A 19,707-nucleotide genomic window follows, 5' to 3' on the forward strand; every position below is an offset into this window, starting at 1 on the left:
ATAAAGAAATAAAAGTTATGTTTAAACTTAGAAAATTAGGGGTAAATACTAAGGTACCCAAAAAGCAGAATAACTATTCTACTCATCAAAATAAAGTACAAGAAAAAATACAGACTCAGCAGAAACAAAATCAACAACAACAAATAAGAGGAAAAGACAATATATAAACTACTCAACACAAAAAATTAAGTGGGAAAAAGAAACAGTCAACAACACACAAAAAAAGACATCAAAATGACAGCACTAAACTCATACTTATCTTAAATTACGCTGAATGTTAATGGACTAAACGCAACAATAAAGAGACATAGAGTGGCAAAATGGATTAAAAACCACGATCCATCTATATGCTGCCTACAAGAGACACACCTTAGACTTAGAGACACAAACAAACTAAAACTCAAAGGATGGGAAAAAATATATCAAGCAAACAACAATCAAAAAAGAGCAGGAGTGGCAGTATTAATTTCTGAAAAAATAGACTTTAAAGTTAAATCCACCGCAAAGGATGAGGAAGGACACACTATATAACGATCAAAGGGACAATATACCAGGAGGATATAACCATATTAAATATTTATGCACCCAATGACAGGGCTGCCAGATACATAAAACAAACTCTAATACATTGAAAAGGGAGATATAACAGAAGACTTCAACAAACCACTTTTGGTAAAGGACAGGACATCCAGAAAGAAGCTCAACAAAGACACGGAAGATCTAAATGCCCAGATCAACCAACCTGACCTCATAGACATATACAGAACACTCCACCCAACAGCAGCCAAATATACTTTCTTTTCCAATGCACATGGAACATTCTCTAGAATAAACCACATATTAGGTCATAAAGCAAGCCTTAGAAGAATCCAAAACATCGAAATATTACAAAGCATCTTCTCTGACCCTAAGACCATAAAAGTACAAATCAACAACAGAAAAAGCAGGGAAAAGAAATCAAGCACTTGAAAAATGAACAACACTCTGCTCAAAAAAGACTGGGTCATAGAAGACATTAAGGATGGAATAAAGAAATTCATAGAATCCAATAAGAATGAAAACACTTCCTATTAGAACCTTTGGGACACAGTGAAAGCAGTGCTCAGAGGTCTATTTATATCAATAAACACATGCATAGAAGAAGAGGGGCCAAAATCAAAGAATAATCCCTACAACATGAACAAATACAAAGAGAGCCACAAAAGAAACCCTCAGGCACCAGAGGAAAGAAAATAATAGAAATTAGAGCAGAATTAAAAGAAATAGAAAACAGAAAAATAATTGAAAGAGTTAACAAGACCAAAAGATGGCTCTTTGAAAAAATGAACAAAATTGATAAACCTTTGGCAAAACTGACAAAAGAATAGCAGGTGAGGAAGCAAATAACCTGAATAGGAAATGAGATGGGCAATATTACAACAGATCCAACTGAAATTAAAGGAATCCTATCAGGTTACTACGAAAAATTGTACTCTAATTCGAAAACCTAGAAGAAATGGATGAATTCCTAGAAACACACTACCTACCTAAACTGACACAAACAGAAGTAGAACAACTAAATAGACCCACAACAGAAGAAGAGAGTGAAAGGTAATCAAAACACTTCCAACCAAAAAAAAAAAAAAAAAAAAAAAGCCCTGGCCCTGATGGCTTTACTGCTGAATTCTACCAAAGTTTCAGAGAAGACTTAGCACCACTACTACTAAAGGTATTTCAGAGCATAGAAAAGGACGGCATACTCCCAAACACATTCTATGAAGCCAGCATATCCCTGATACCAAAATGAGGTAAAGACTCCACAAAAAAAGAAAATTACGGACCTATATCCCTCATGAACTTAGATGGGAAAATCCTCAACAAAATTCTAGCCAATAGAATCAAATAACATATCAAAAAAAGAACTAATCATACCAGGTATACAGGGATGGTTCAACATTAGAAAAACAATTAATGTAATCCATCATATAAATAAAACAAAAGACAAGAACCACATGATTTTATCAATTGATGTGGAAAAGGCATTTGACAAACTTCAACGTCCATTCATGATAAAAACTCTCAGGAATATAGGAATAGAAGGAAAATTCCTCAACATAATAAAGGGCATTTATGCAAAGCCAACAGCCAACATCATCCTACACGGAGAGAGTCTGAAAGCATTCACCTTCAAGTCGGGAACCAGACAAGGATGACCCTTATCACCACTCTTGTTTAACATTGTGCTGGAGGTCCTAGCCAGAGCAATTTAGGCTAGATAAAGCAATAAAGGGCATACACATTGGTAAGGAAGAAGTAAAAGTATCTCCATTTGCAGATCACATGATCTTAAATACAGAAAGCCCTAAAGAATCCTCAAGGAAACTACTGAAACTAATAGAAGAGTTCAGCAGAGCATCAGGATACAAGATAAACATACAAAATCAGTTGGATTCCTCTACACCAACAAAAAGAACATCGAAGAGGAAATCACCAAATCAATACCATTTACAGTAGCCACCAAGAAGATAAAATGCTTAGAAATAAATCTTACCAGGGACGTAACAGACCCATACAAAGAAAAAACTGCAAGAAACCAAAAGAGATCTATGTAAGTGGAAAAAAGTGCCTAGCTCATGGATAGGAAGACTTAACATTGTAAAAATGTCTATTCTACCAAAAGCTATCTATAGATACAATGCACTTCCGATCCAAATTCCAACGACATTTTTTAGTGAGATGGAGAAACAAATCACCAACTTCATACGGAAGGGAATGAGGCCCCGGATAAGTAAAGCATTACTGAAAAAGAAGAAGAAAGTGGGAGGCCTCACTCTACCTGATTTTAGAACCTATTACACCACCACCACAGTAGTCAAAACAGCCTGGTACTGGTACAACAACAGATACATAGACCAATGGAACAGAATTGAGAATCCAGACATAAATCCATCCACATATGAGCAGCTGATATTTGACAATGGCCCAGTGTCAGTTAAATGGGGAAAAGGTAGTCTGTTTAACAAATGGTGCTGAAATAACTGGATATCCATCTGCAGAAAAATGAAACAAGACCCATATCTCACTCCACGCACAAAAACTAACTCAAAATGGATCAAAGACCTAAATATAAAATCTAAGACAATAAAGATCATGGAAGAAAAATTAGGGGCAATGCTAGGAGCCCTACTACATGGCATAAACAGTATACAAAACATTACTAACAGTGCAGGTGAGAAACTTGATACCTGGGAGCTCTCAAAAATCAAACACCTATGTTCATCCAAAGACTTCATCAAAAGAATTAAAAGATTACCTACATACTGGGAAAAACTTCTTAGCTATTACATTTGTGATCGGCGTGTTATCTCTAAAATCTACACGATACGGCAAAAACACAACTACAAAAAAGACAAATAACCCAGTTAAAAAATGGGCTAAGTCTATGAACAGGCACTTCCCTAACGAAGACCTTCAGGTAGCTATCAGGTACATGAGGAAATGATCAGGATCGTTAGCCATTAGAGAAATGCAAGTCAAAACTACAATGAGATTCCATCTCACTCCAACAATGCTGGCATTAATCCAAAAAACACAAAATAATAAATGTTGGAGAGGATGCGGAGAAACTGGAACACTTATACAGTGCTGGTGGGAATGTAAAATGGTAAAACCGCTTTGGAAATCGATTTGGCCTTCCATAAATATCTAGAAATAGAATTAACACGCGATCCTGCAATCCCACTCCTTGGAATATATCCTAGAGATTTAAGAGCCTTTACATGAACAGATATATGTACACCCATGTTCATTGCAGCACTGTTTACAATAGCAAAAAGATGGAAGCAACCAAGGCGCCCATCAATGGATGAATGGATAAATAAATTATTGTACATTCACACAATGAAATACAATGATGAATCTGTGAAACATTTCATAACATGGAGGAATCTGGAAGGCATTATGCTGAGTGAAATTAGTCAGTTGCAAAAGACAAATATTTTATAAGACCTCTATTGTAAGTACTCGAGAGACAGTTTAAACAGAGAAGGAAATATTATTTGATGGTTACGAGAGGGGGGAGGGAGTGAGGGAGGGAGAGGGGTTTTCACTAATTAGATAGTAGATAAGAACTACTTTAGGTGAAGGGAAGGACAACACAATACAGGTGAGATCAGCACAAGTGGACTAAACTAAAAGTAAAGAAGTTTCCTGAATAAACTGAACCCTTCGAAGGCCAGTGTAGCTTTGGGGTCCATGGCTTCAGGGGACATCTAAGTCAACTGGCATAATAAAATCTATTAAGAAAACATCCCACTTTGGAGAGAGGCATCTGGGGTCTTAAACACTAGCAAGCAGCCATCTTAGATGCATCACTTGGTCTCAACCCACCTGGAGCAAAGAAGAATGAAGAACACCAAAGACACAAGGTAATTAGGAGCCCAAGAGACAGAAAGGACCACATAAACCAGATACTACATCAGCCTGAGACCAGAAAAACTAGATGGTGCTTGGTTACAGCCGATGACTGCCCTGACAGGAAACACAACAGAGAATCCCTGAAGGAGCAGGAGAGTAGTGGGATGCAAACCCCAAATTCTCGTAAAAAGACCAGACTTAATGGTCAGACTGAGACTAGAAGGACCCTGGAGGTCACGGTCCCCAGACCTTCTGTTAGCCCAAGACAAGAACCATTCCCAAAGCCAGCTCTTCAGACAGGGATTGGACTGGACTATGGGATAGAAAATGATACTGGTGAAGAGTGAGCTTCTTGGATCAAGGAGGCACACAAGACTATGTGGGCAGCTGTCTGGAGGGGAGATGAGAGGGCAGAGGGGGTCAGAAGCTAGCTGAATGGACAGGAAAATAGAGAGTAGAGGGAAGCAGTGTGCTGTCTCATTAGAGGGAGAGCAATTAGGAGTATGTAGCAAAAAACACACAGACTGACTTGATTTGTAAACTTTCACTTCAAGCCTAATAAAAATTTTAAAAAATATCATGTTGGCCATTGGTTTTGCATAGATGCCCTTTATTATCTTGAGAAATTTCCCTTCTATACCTATTTTATTGACAGTTTTTATCAGCAATGCCTTTTCTGTGTAGATTGAGATGATTGTGTGATTCTTTCCTTTTATTTATGTAGTGGATTACATTGATTGGTTTTATAATGTTGAACCATCCTTGCATACCTTGTATGAATCCTACTTGGCTGTGGTGTATTATTTTTTTGACACGATGCTGAATTCTATTGGCTTGAATGTGTTGAGAATTTTTGCATCTATTTTTATTCATGAGAGTTAGTGGCCTGTCATTTTCTTTTTTAGTGGTGTCTTTGCCTCATTTTGGTATCAGGGTTATGCTGGCTTCATAGAATGAATTTGGAAGTATTGCTTCCTTTTCTGTGTTCTGAAATAATTTGAGTAGTACTGGTGTAAGTTCTCTAAATGTTTGGTAGAATTCTCCAGTAAAGTCATCTGGGCCAGGGCTTTTTTTTGTTGGGATTTTTTAAAAAATCACCTTTTTGATGTCTTCTCTTGTTATGGGTCTGTTCAGATTTTCAACATCATTTTGTGTTAGTTTGGGTAGGTAGTGTGTTTCTAGAAATTTGTCCATTTCCTCTAGATTTTCAAATTAGTTGGAGTATAGTTTTTCATACTACTCTCTTGGGATCCTTTTTATTTCAGTTTGGTCTGTTGTGATGTCTCCCATTTAATTTCTTATTTGGTTTATTTGTGTCCTCTTGTGTTTTTCTTTTGACAATTTGGCCATTGGTTTGTAGATTTTGTTGATTCTTTCAAAGAACCCTCTTTTGGTTTTGTTGATTCTTTCTATTGTTTTCTATTCTCTATTTCATTCATTTCTTCTCTGATCATTATGTTTTCCTTTCTTCTGATGGCTGTGGCCTTCTTTTGCCATTCTCTTTCTATTTGTTCAAGTTGTGTTGCTAATACTTTGATTTTGTCCCTTTCTTTTTGATGTGTGCATCTATTGCTATAAATTGACCTCTGAGAGCTGCCTTTGCTGTGCCCCAAAGATTTTGGTATGATGTGTTTTCATTCTTGTTTGATGCTGGGAATTTTTTGATTCCATCTCTGATTTCTTCTATTACCCATTGGTTTTTAAGCAGGGTGTTATTTTGTTTCCATGTAACTGATTTTTTTCTTTACTCTTCCTGTTGTTAATTTCTACTTTGGTGGCATTGTTTTCAGAGAAAATACTTTGTATTATCTCAGTGTTTTGGGTTTTGTTGAGGGTTGCTCTCTGGCCTAGATGTGGTGTATTCTGGAGAACATTCCATGTGCATTGGAAAAGAATGTGTACTTTGTAGCTGTTGAGTGGAGTGTTCTATATATGTCTATGAGGTCAAGCTGGCTGATTATGGCCTTTAGCTGTTCTGTATCTTTCCTGAGTTTCTTTCTAGATGTCCTCTCCTTTACCGACAGTGGTGTGTTGATGTCTCCTACTATCATTGTGGAAGTGTCAATTTGTCTTTTCAGTGCTGTTAGAGTTTGTTTTATGTATTTTGGAGTCCTGTCATTGGGTTTGTAGATGTTTATTATGGTTAAGTCTTCATGATGGTTCATCCCTCTAATCATTATATAGTGCTCTTCTTCGTCTTTGATGGTGGATTTTGTTGTAAAGTCTATTTTATCTGAGATTAATATTGCCACTCCTGCTCTTTTTGTTGCTGTTTGCTTGATGTATTTTTCCATCCTTTGATTTTTAATAAATTTACATCTTTGTTTCTAAGGTGTGTCTTTTGTAGACAGCATATTGGTGAATCCTGTTTTTTTTAATTCATTCTGTCTTTCTTTGTCTTTTTATGGGTACATTAGGCCATTTACATTCAGTGTAATTATTGATAGGTGTGAGTTTATTGTTGTCATTTTGTAGTGTTTTTTTTGTGGTGCTGACATTTTCTTTGTTCTCTGAGGGAAGATTTTTAATGACAGATTCAATTTTCTTAATAGTTATAGGACTACTACAAGTTTTTGTAGTGCATCATGTGTACAGTTTAGTAAGTTTTGTGTTCCTAAGAATTTGACTATTTCATCTAATTTATTGGCATAAAATTATTTGAAATATATACTGGTAGTCTCTGACTTAAAATATATTGGAGTTACGATGAATCGCACTTACAATTATCTTTTTTTGTACATTTATCATTAATATATCTCTTTGGCGTTAAGTTATGGGGAAATACATGCAGGGGATATGGAAAAAAATTGCTGAGTTATGTGAACACTCTCCAAGGATTTGATCAGGATAATATGATGGAAGAGATCAGTGGAGAAATTGTCCATATTACAAGAACACTGAATTTAGAACTTGATAGCTCTCATGTGGAACAGCTCATAGTTCATGAAGAAGTGGAACTGACAGATCAGGACTTAATGGATTTTAAAACGGAAAGAAATACTGAAGAAGAAAGAAAAATTAGGAAGAGGAAGGAGAGAAGTTGTCAAAAAATTTACAGTGAAAGGATTAGCTGGAGTTTTTTTTCTAACCTAAATCAGGTGCTTCAGTTGTTTGAAAACATAAGCCCAAACACTGATCACTTTGCTAAAGTTGATAGGCGGATTCGGGAAGCAGTGAGATGTTACTGTGAAATATACGAAGAAAAAAAGAGAAGAACCATATAGACAACTCTCACTAATTTTCTGATTAGAAATGCCATCCTTATTCCCATGGATAACCCAGATGATCCAGAGCCTTCCACAAGCGGAGTTATTACTGAAACTGACAAAATGCCAATGTCATCCAAGTCTTCTTCATCGTCGGAGTAAATTGTTATGATTTGTATATATTTCTTATGCACGTACGTATGTATTAAAGTATAAAATATACTATATATGTATTATGTATAAAATTTATATATAATGTTTCCACCACCAAAGACAAAGATAGTATTTAAAAGATACTGATAATAAAAGGCAAAAAAAAAAAAATGAGGTATTCCACTTATATCAGAACCAACTTACAGTGGAAGGAATCATCAGAATGGGTGTGTTTTGATATATCCTTTTGATTCCTGATATTGGTTATTTATTCTCTCTCCCTCTTCTCTCTCATTCCCTTGGTTCAATCTCTACAAGTGTTTATGAACTTCATAAGTTTTTTATGTAATGAGACAACTTGAACTAACATGAAGCATAGTAATTTAAAGTCTGTATTTATTTGATAGCTCCATTATCTGGAACTGCTGTAGGTCTAGTGCTTTTTGTTCCCCCACTATTTTTTAAATAGGATTATTTTTGACTGAGTACTAGATATTGTAGATGAAAAACTGTGCAGATAATAAGGCTTTCGATGACATTATATTATTCCAAAGAGGAATTACTTTTGCTCTTAGAAAACAGTTGTGGTAGGGTCACTAGAAATCCCAGATTATGTTAATTTAACCAACATTCCTTTGGATTCTGGTCAATTTTTGGTTCCCTTTATTTGTGCAGTATAGCTCTTTGGAGAAGTGATGTTATGTGACTTCTGAAGTAAGGTCATAAAAGGCAACAAAGCTTCTGCCTTGTTTGCCAGGGCTCTGAACTACAGTGTAACAAGATGAACTACCAGAGGCTGCCATGTCATAACAAAACCTAGACCACAGGGTAAGGCCACACGTAGGCACTCTAGTCAACGTTTGCAGCTGAGCTTAGTATTTGAACCATTTCAGCCCAGGCACCAGACATATGAACAAAGGAGCCTCCAGATGATTTCAGTCACCAGCCATCAAGTGACCCTTTGATTTCAATACTTCCCAGAAGAAGCTTTAGATATTGTAGAGAAGACATAAGTAGTCACCACTGTGCCCTGTCTGAATTCCTGACCCACAGAACCCGTGAACGTAATAAAAAGGCTGTTTTATGCCACCAAGATTGGAGTCGTTTGTTACACAGCAGTAGCAAGAGGAATGAGTGTTTTGGAGGAGTTAGTGCAATAAGGCAATGAAATAAATAAATAAATGAAAAATTTAAAAAGGTATAAATTAGAAAGGGAGAAAGAGAACTGTTCTTTTTTTGTGGATGATATAATTGTGTAAAGAGAAAAAAGGATGTATAGATAAATTATTAATATTAATATGTGAGTTTAGAAAAGTTGCTGGATATAAGTCACTATAGAAAAATCAATTCCATTTTTATATTGCAGTAACAAATATTTAGAAAATGACATTTTAAGGAGGGTGCCATTTAAAATTGCATCAAAATGGTAAAGTCAAATATCTAGAAATAAATCTAGTAAAATATTCAAGACCTTATGGAAAAATACTATAAAAAGACATGAAGAATACTTAAGTAGATGGAGAAATATACCATCTTCATATATTTACTGACTCATTATCATAAAGATGTCAGTTATTTCAAAGTTTATCTATAAATTCAATGCAATTCCAGACAAAATCGCAATAGGTCTTCTTTTGTGGAACTTAATAAGCTAATTCTAATTTTTTAAAAAGAAAATATAAAGGTCCATGAATAGCCAGGACACTTGGTGAAGAAGACCAAAGTAGGAGAACATTCTTTACAAGATTTCAAAATGTTTAAAGATTAGCAATTAAGATAGTGTAGTATTGGTGCTCATGACAACTCCATGTGCGCAGAGTAGCACTACTCCATAAGGTTTTCAAGGCTGTGGTCTTTTAGACTCATAGTAACCCTGTAGAACAGAGTAGAACTGCCCCATAGGGTTTCCAAGGCTATAATCTTTAAGGGAGCAGCCTGCCACATCTTTGTCCCTCGGAGTGGCTGGTGGGTTTGAACCACTCACCTTTGGGTTAGAGGCTGAGGGATTTAACCACAGTGCCACCAGGACTCCTGTAGGGTTGCTATGAGTTGGAATCAACTTGACCTCAACAGGTTTTTGGGGGAACCTTTTGAAAGCAGATAACCAGGCCTGTCTTCCAAGGTGCCTCTGAGTGGGTTTGAACCCTCAGCTTTTTAGCTAGTAGTCTGGTGCTTAACTGTTTGCACTCTCAGGGACTCCTAAACCCAACCCATTGCCATCGAGTCAATTCAGACTCATAGCAACCATATAGGACAGAGTAGAACTGCCCCATAGGGTTTCTAAGGAGCAGCTGGTGGCTTCGAACAGCCAACCTTTTGGTTAGCAGACAAGCTCCTTAACCACTATGCCACCAGGGCTCCCAGAGACTCCCAGAGACTCCTAGTAAGTACTTAATAAAAACGTATTGACTGAGGGAATGAATGAGCACATAACTTAGCTCATTTAATCTTCTCAAAAACTCTATAGAGTTGGTTTTTATTACTTTTATTATACAAATTAGGACAGTGAGGTGTAAAGAGGTCAAGTGACATGCCAGAATGTTAGACAGCTGACAGCAACTAACAACAACAGGTATTGGTGCAAGGATAAATGTCTTAGTCATCTAGTGCTGCCGTAACAGAAATACCACAAGTGGATGGCTTTAACAAAGAAAAATCTCTTTCCTCACAGTAAAGTAGGCTAAAAGTCCAAATTCAAGGCATCAGCTCCAGGGGAAGGCTTTCTCTCTCTGTCGGCTCTCGAAAAAGGTCCTTGTTCTCAAACTTTCCATGGTCGAATAGCTTCTCACACACAGGGACCCCGGGTCCAAAGGACCCGCTCTGCTCCTGGTGCTGCTTTCTTGGTAGTATGAGGTCCCCCACTCTCTGCTTGCTTCCCTTTCCTTTATTGGATATCATTTAGGGTAAAAAGTTAAACTTGACCCATACCTGAAACCTTACACACCTTCATAACCCAACTCTTGTCATTGGGGTAACATTAGCTAGTTAGTTCATTGGTAAAATCAGAGCTCTTTTCCACTCTAGACCAGGGCAACAGTGGGCCCAAATTATAGGCTATAGCTGATCGGTGCCTATCCAGTTTGCCAGAGATTTCACATCTAGGTATTTATTCTGAAGAAATTATCAGAGATGGGGCAAGGATCTATTGATAGATATACATTTCAGCCATTAACCAAAAAAAAAAAAAAAAAACAGTATACAATAACTTGAAACTATATATTCAATAATAGGGAATTACTTAAATAACTTGTGGTACATTTACAAAATGGAATAATGTAAAGGCATTAAAAATCATGTAGAATCTTATTTCCTGACATGACAAAAATTTTTTTAAATGTATTTCCTAAGTGAAAAAAGTAGATTACAAAATAGTATGTATCTTATGATACATATCACTTTAAAAATATATTCACTCTCTCTGCCCGCTTTTCCACTTCACTCCATTCCTTACTCACACCCTCATCTATCTCTCTTTCTGAATAGGCTTGGAAGAGTTTACACTGACATATTAACAGTAGTTACTTCCAGATAACCAGATTAACAATTGGCGTTATGCAGATGACACAACCTTGATTGCTGAAAGTGAAGAAGACTTGAAGCACTTATTGACGAAAATCAAAGACCACAGCCCTCAGTATGTATTGCACCTCAACATAAAGGAAAAGAAAATCCTCACAACTAGACCAATGAGCAACATCATGATAAATGGAGAAAAGATTGAAGTTGTCAAGGATTTCATTTTATTTGGATCCACAGTCAACACCCATGGACGCAGCAGTCGAGAAATCAAAAGATGCATTGCATTGGGCAAATATGCTGCAGAGGACCTCTTTAAGGTGTTGAAGAGCAAAGATGTCACACTGAAGGCTAAGGTGCGCCTGACCCAAGCCATGGTATTTTTGATAGCATCATATGGATGTGAAAGCTGGACAATGAATAAGGAAGACCGAAGAAGAATTGACACCTTTGAATTGTGGTGTTGGCGAAGAATATTGAATATACCACAGGCTGCCAAAAGAACGAACAAATCTGTCTTAGAAGTACAACCAAAATGCTCCTTAGAAGTGAGGATGGTGAGACTGCGTTTTACATGCTTTGGACATGTTGTCAGGAGGGATCAGTCCCTGGAGAAGGACATCATGCTTGGTGAAGTACAGGATCAGTGGAAAAGAGGGAGACCCTCAACGAGATGAATTGACACAGTGGCTGCAACAATGGGCTCAAGCATAACAATCATTATGAGGATGGCGCAGGACTGGGAAGTGTTTCGTTCTGTTGTGCATAGGGTCGTTTTGAGTCAGAACCGACCGGACGGCACCTAACAACAACAACAACAACCTCCAGATACTGGGAAGATGGGCGAATTTTTTCTTTTCAGTGTTTTCTAAGTTTTCTACACACAGCATACATTTATTTGATAATTTTTGAAAAGTATTAACTTTGGTTAATAAATAGATCTCCCATAGCAGTAGGTCACCAATGCTGTTTGAAAACTTTTTGATCCATCTTACTTCAATCAGATCTTAACCTTTCCAGTTAAACTATATGAGCAAATGGTTTTGGGGACAGCTCTATAAAGAACTAAAATGAAGTAGAAATGATCATTCTAAATATACATTCCAGGGATGGTTGAATGTAGTAAGATGCTAATGTATAATGTCAATTTCTAGGGTAGAAATATTGGTTAAAAAAAGTCCCCAAATATATCCCATGTGCTATCAATAAGGATTAACAAATTCTGTTTATAAATCAATTTGTTGGGCAAATTTTCACTTAGATTATTACATCTGCATTTAAAAGAATATACATCAAGAATAATCTTCCCAAACCTCAAGGTTTCAGATAAGGCCCATGGAACTCATTGTTAATCCTACCATTCCGTTCTCTAAGGATAATTAATTTTGTCATGTGGGTATATAGAATAAATAGAAGGTTTATTTATTTATCTTCATCAGTTCAAAGAGACTATAGGTCCAGATAGAATACATGCTGAGCACTGAGGAGAAGGAGATTGGACTATTTTAGGGAAGACAAATATGTCCATTTTACCAAACCAAAACTAGAGGAAAGAGACTCCTGTCCTATGGGCTATGAAGCACAACAGTCACCCTGATGCTGACAATGAGGGTGGCTAGATCACCCTGACTTACTTCTGTCAGATCAATGGTATAAAGTTTTTGAGTTGAGTCTAAAAAAGGTAGGAGGGTATATGAGTGGAGAGGGTAGACGAGGTTATGAGGTTTTGGGGAAAGGTGAAAGAAAGGTCAGGAAGAGCAAAAGCATGAAAAGTGGAAATAAGCATGGAGGGTAAAAATGATTATGAAGGGAAGTCAGTTTGAAGGAGCAACGAGTAAGATTGTATAGTATTGCAGGATCACATTATGGTGGGGGCACCTTAGAAATAGAATTTAGATTTGGCTTCAAAATTAATGGAGAGATATCTTAAGTATTTCAGCCTATATTATCTGTAGTGACATATGAAAGTGATATTTTAGGAAGAAAAGTATCTTACATTTATTGAGTACTTTCCCTGTTCCAGGCAATGTGTTACAATGATGGTTAAGAGCATGGCCTTTGAAGTTGGCTGACCTGCGTTCAAGTCAAGTCCTGACTATGGAATTTACTAGCTATAACTTTGAGCAAATTAATCTGTAAAATGGATATAATAGTACCCACCTCTCAAGGTTGTTGTATGGATCACATAAAACCAGTTTAATTTGGAATTAGTGTTTAGGATAGATTGGAGAAGGGAGAACCTGGAGGCAGGAAACTATTTCAGTTATTGAACCTAGGCAACCAGAATAGAGAGGGAGGACAAAGTGCAAGGGAAAAGTGAAGAAGCAGGACAGGTGACTGACCCCCTCCGTCCACTCTTATTCATCTTGTGAGTTCCTTTTTTTTCTGTTCATTTGACAATCTGGGAATTTGAAACTACATTTTCAAGTACAAAATCCCTCCCTGGACTTTATTGTTTGCTCATTTCCCTAGAGCTACAAATAACCACCTACCCTCTCTGTTCACTATTTCAATATTCCCTGCAACATATGTTCCAAACTGCCTTTCCACGGTCAGTTAAAAAACAAAACAAAAATCACTCAACTTTCTTACTCTGTATTTTCAAGGTTTTGTTTGCAATTTCCTGCTCTATTTTTTTAGTTTGCCAGTCCATGAGGCCTCCTGTGAATTCTCACAGAAGCAGGGTTCTCTATCTTAACAAAAAGCGAACCTAAAAAAGAAAAGCAATCCTGCCATTTCTGGGTTTAGGGAAACCTGAAACTTTTCTTCAACCGCCCCCTCCCCCCCACGGCATTTCTCCGTCCTTCAATGCGCAGTTCCTGCCACCACCTTTAACATCAGAAAAATCACTATAGCATAAAAAAGGTTTTAAAATGTATAAGGTGGCTGGATCCAGGAGCCCCGGTGTTGCAGTGGGTTAAAGCGCTGGGCTGCTAACCGAAAGGTCCGCGGTTAGAACCCAGCCGCATGGAGGGAGAAAGATGTGGCAGTCTGCTTCCATAAAAAGATTTACAGCCTTGGAAACCCTATAGGGCAGTTCTACTCTGTCCTACAGGGTCGCTGTGAGTCAGAATGGACTCAATGGCAGTGGGTTTGTTTTTGGTTTAGCTGGATCCAACAAAGAGCTCCTCTTTCAAGGAAAGTCTGTCCTCTTATTTGCATACATCTCAGACCAGGAAGTTATGCGCAGAACTTTAACACTCCTGGGAAAAGGTGCTTTATTTCAATCTAAATCAATTCAGTGCTTTCTTTTTCTTTTCTTTCTTCTTCTTTCCCTCCCGTAGAGGAGCGAATAGACAAAAAGAAAAGTTTCAACAGATCTCGCGGTGCTATTCGAGATTCCCTATTTAAAAAAAAAAAGTTAGAAATGATGCAAACGAGCCTGTGCCTTCCGGGGTTTGGGGCTGAGACTGCGGCGCTCCAAGGCCAGTGAAAAGAGCTGGGGTAGGAGGCGGGGCCCTGGCTAGTTTCCTTTCCACCTTCCCCCACCTTCCTCTTCCGACCTCTGTTGGGCTCCTAGCTCGATTCTAGCCCCTGCCGCAGCTGCTTCGCCGGCCTTTCCAGGAGCCAAACACCCGAAGCCGCTGTTCCCAGGATGGTGATTCGTGTGTATATTGCATCTTCCTCTGGTTCCACGGCGGTAAGGAGGGTGGAGAGCCCACCTTTTTTGTTTTCTTACACATCAATCCCCTCCTGCCCCAGAACCGTTAAATTGCAGAAGTTTGTCTGGCAGCTTTTCCTTCGGAAGACACACGCATCTCTCGCCCCCACCCCCCTCTTCCCTTTCTTCCCTTTGTTGCATCGATTTCATTTTTCCTGTAGTTTACCCTTGTTTGCCTTCTGATGTTAGGGTCACATTTCTGCTTTGAAGGAAGAAGAAACTACTGAGTTTTGGTAGATGGGAGATGGTGGTATAGAGTCTTTAGGGTTAGGTGAAGAAGTAAGTAAAATCACACAGTGAGTTTCAAGAGTGCTGCGTTTGACATACGTACCCTAGGAACTGAGACCAGGGGAAGGAGTGCACATCTGTAAAGGACAGGGGTAACATCCGTACCTGATGGTGATTCAGTAGAGACCTACTGAGGTATTGTGATTATTTGGGGAGAGTGAGACTCCTGTAGTAAGGGGAGTTACTTAGAAAGTGTGTAGGACTGTTTTAACTTTAACTTAAAGCCCTGTTAGAACTAGACAGAATGGGAAGGGAAGTTGGGGACAACGATGCAAACTTTTTTTTTTAACTTGATGTGATAAGAGACCCAAGTTTTTCCCCCATTGTTTCCTTATTTTGATTTTTTTTTCTCATTCAAAAGATTTTACATCTAACAGTGCTTGGAATATATTGAGAACTGGAAAAGAAACTAACAAATGGCTTCTTGTGTAGTGACACACTGAGTTCCTGCTGCATTAATGACAGGAAACCCCCCCCAACCAATTGCTCTTAATTTGGAATAACAATTTATCAGTAGTTGTGGGGAGCAGTGGGATACACTGGGGTGGAGGCTGAGTGTATTTCCCTAATAAAGGAAAGTACCTCTGTTTTTCACAACCCCAACAGTGGCAAGAGCAGATGTGTGGATTTAGGATGTAGGATTTAGTAGCCCTGTCTCTCTTCTTGGGCTTTAGAGCAGCAGCCATTCCAGGTTTCTGTTGTTTTTGTTTGTTGGGTTATTTACCGCTAAGAGGATTTGGAGTGGAACTGAAGGTTATGTGAAATCACAGATCTTGAACCTCAAACTTTGTATCTCTGGTCACCGTTTGGGGTGTGCTTAGAAAGTTTTGAAATAGAATAAAGCTTAATCTTACCTTTTGGGGGGCAAGTTTTGGTTGGAAAAAAAACTTTATATTTCCTTTGCACATCCCTTTATGAGCCTCTTGCCTTATTATTTCCCGTAGATATTATTTCTGGTATTTCGAAGTAAAATTTGAGTTACTCAGTCTCAAGTCTAATATAATTATTGTAAAGTTTCAAAGACCAGCTTAATGCCTTTAGTCAAACCCCTAATTAAAATAAAAATACCAACAGTTATTTTCTCTCTGGGGGACATGCAGATTTAATACTGCTATTTATTCTTTACTTTTTCATTCTACTCCTCCCCCAAAAGCAGATTCCAGAAGAAACTGCTTTCGGAATTTCTATTCGTAAGAATAGCCGCACTTCTCTCTTTGTTAAGCCCTATGTTTCTGAGAGCCTTAAAAATGACTGCTGTCTTTTATTATTTCCATTATTGGACTTCTTATTGAAGACTATGCAAATGGCAGAGGTTTATGGTATTTGTATTTTGTTTCATCGGTATTTTTTTCCTGTGAGTAATTTCCTGATTTGTCCGTTGTTGCAGTAATTACGGTTTTTATAAACCTGTTATCAAAGTTCTACTGTATATTGCCAAAATTAACCTGTATTTCATTATAATCTTATAGCACTTTTAAACAGTACAAAGTGAATGTACTTCAGGAAGAACTCTTTTATAACATAAGTAGGGTGGTGATTATTTACTACAGAAAAGGCCTCTTCAATTTGAAATACTGATGTTTTCCTCCAAGATTGCTGCTGTGTTGTTTTAAACACATAGAATTAAAAAAAAATTGGGGGGGGGGAATATCCTGACGGAAACCCAACAATTGCACAAAGTGAGAAAGTGACTAAGTGCAGTTGTCTGAAAAACATTTAAAATCTTTTGGCTTTGAATTGGTAATTTCTGGCTGTTTTCTGAGTGCCTACCAACTGTCAAGGTACCAAGGTAGGGCAAATAGTTTATGCTTGACTGCTAACCTAAAGGTTGGCAGTTCAGACCCACCCAGCGGTACCTCGGAAGAAAAGGCCTGGTGATCTGCTTCAGTTAGGATTATAGCCAAGACAACCCTGTGGAGCAGTTCTACTCTGTAACACATGGGGTCGTCATGAGTCGGAATTGATTCGATGGCAAGTAACAGCAATGACAACACTGGTTGTCATAAAAAATAGCCAATATTAGCTGTTATAGTAGGCATGTGAGGACCTGTGACAATTGGCAAGACAATATTAACTTATTTTGTCCCTGATCCCAAGACTTCCTGTCACTCACAACCCAATTAAAAATATTTGTTTTCATGCCCTAAATGGAGGAGTAACATTTGCTTCTCAAAGTTTAGAAATGAAAGCAAATATGTTTGTCTTTGCAATGACTTTCCTGATAGTAGCCTTAGTAATGATCATTTGAGTAGGAACACTGAAATGTGTCAAGTAATATATATATTTTTGGAAAATAGTCCTATGAGTTAGATACTATGATTATCTCTGTTTTTCAGATAAGGAAATGCAGGTTCAGCGAGGTTCGATAGATTTCTCAGGGCTACACAAATAGTAAGCTACAGCCCTTGTATCTAATGCAAGCTGTTTTCATTCAGAGAACATGTATTTTGTTGTTGTTGTTAGTTGCCATTGAGTTGGCTCTGACTCATGGTGACCTTATGTATAACAGAACAAAACATTTGCCTGGTCCTGTGCCATCTTCGGAAACCCTGGTGGTGTAGCGGTTAAGTGCTATGGCTGCTAACCAAAAGGTCAGCAGTTCGAGCCCACCAGGCACTCCTTGGAAACTCTATGGGGCAGTTCTACTCCGTCGTATAGGGTCGCTGAGTCGGAATCGACTTGACGGCAATGGGTTTGGTTTTTGGTTTTGGTGCCATCTTCATAATCATTGGTATGTTTGAATTCATTGTTGTGGCTATTGTGTCAATTCATCTCATTGAGGATTTCCCTCATTTACACTGATGGTCTACTTTTCCAATCATGTCCTTAGCTAGTGATTGATCTTTTCTTGATGACGTGCTCAAAGTAAGCAAGATGCAGTCTTGCTATCTTCACTTCTAAGGAGCGTTCTGGTTATATTTCTTCTAAGACTGATTTGTCCGTTCTTTTGGCAGTTCATGGTATATTCAATATTCTGCATCAACATCACGGTTTGAATACATCAATTCTTCTTTTGTCTTCCTTTTTTCATTATCCGGCTTTCACATATGAGGTGATTGAAAATACCGTGGCTTGAGTCAGATGCACCTTAGTCGTTGTCTTAGTTATCTAGTGCTGCTATAACAGAAATACCACAAGGGGTGGCTTGAACAAACAAATTTATTTTATCACAGTTTAGGAAGCTAGAAGTCTGAATTCAGGGTGCCGGCTTTGGGGGAACGCTTTTTCTCTCTGTTGGCTCAGAGGAAGCTCCTTGTCTCTTTGAGCTTGTGCTCCTGGGTGGTCTTCATGTGCCTTGGTGTCTCTCTTTCCTCATCTCTGCTTCTTTTGCTTGCTTGTTCAATCTCTTATATCTCAAAAGAAATTGATTTAAGACACATCCTACACTAATCCTGTCTCAGTAACATAACAAAGACAATCCATTCCCAAATTGGATTATAACCACAGGCATAGAGGTTAAGATATACAACACATATTTTTGGGGGACACAGCTCAGTCCATAACAGTCATCAAAGTGACATCTTTGCTCTTTTAAAACTTGGAACAGGTCTTTTGCTGCAGATTTTCCCATGTGATATGTTGATTGATTTCCTGACTGCTGCTTCCGTGGACATTGATTGTGAATCCAAGTAGAATAGAAATGCATTTTTCTAGTGATACATGACAGTTAGTAGGCATGAGGAGATAAATGTGGACATGGTGTGAGAGATACGGGAAGGAGTAAGTCCTCTAAGTGGAAGAGAGTTGCCTAGGCATGTGCATATAGGGGAATAGAAAAATGAGGAACTAATGTTGGGGAGGGATATTATGTTTAAAGGTTGAATGTCAGTAGGTAGGTTAAATGACTGTTTACCCAAGACCAGGAGGGTATAGAAGTCGTGCACATTTGGAAAGCCTGAACTGTTCTTTTACAGGTAAGGAAGTAGTGTTTCTCTTGATGGAAACTGTTTAACAGGAATGCAGCTCCCAACTTGTCTGTCTATGAGAAGTAATTTCTGAAGGGAAATCACTAACTGAATAGAGAACAAGTGTTAAGTTTGGTGAAGGGAAAGACAACACACAATATAGGGGGAGTCAGCACAGCTTGACCAAGACAAAGTCATAGAAGCTTCCTGAACACATCCAAACATCTTGAGGGCCCGAGTTACTAATGCTGAGGGCTGGGGACATCTAGGTCAATTGGCATAACATAGTTCATAAAGAAAATGTTCTACATCCTGTGTCGGGGTCTTAAAAGCTTGAGAGAGACCATCTAAGATACATCTATTGGTTCTATCACATTTGGAGAGCAAAAGAGAATGAAGAAAACCAAAGGCACAAGGAAAATATTAGTCCAAAGGACTAGTGGACCACATGAACCAGCGCCTCCACCAGCCTGAGCCCAGAAGAACTAGATGGTGCCTGGCTACCACCACCAACTACTGTGACAGCGATACAATAGAGGGACCTGCACAGAGTGGGGGAAAAATGTGGAACAAAATTCCAATT

The 19,707-nt window shown here is 38.2% G+C and overlaps 1 protein-coding gene across 1 annotated transcript in view; it reads left to right on the forward strand.

Moving 5' to 3' along the window:
* The first annotated feature begins 14,724 nt into the window (after nucleotides 1–14,724).
* Nucleotides 14,725–19,707, forward strand: part of SH3BGRL (SH3 domain binding glutamate rich protein like) — a 136,772-nt gene continuing 131,789 nt past the window's right edge. Inside the window, exon 1 of the mRNA XM_010592701.3 lies at nucleotides 14,725–14,910. Coding sequence (XP_010591003.1) covers nucleotides 14,866–14,910 — 45 coding nt within the window. The 5' untranslated portion in view covers nucleotides 14,725–14,865. The remainder of the gene's footprint in view (nucleotides 14,911–19,707) is intronic.

This window comes from Loxodonta africana, chromosome X, assembly GCF_030014295.1.
Source record: "Loxodonta africana isolate mLoxAfr1 chromosome X, mLoxAfr1.hap2, whole genome shotgun sequence".
In the NCBI taxonomy this organism is placed as follows: domain Eukaryota; kingdom Metazoa; phylum Chordata; class Mammalia; order Proboscidea; family Elephantidae; genus Loxodonta; species Loxodonta africana.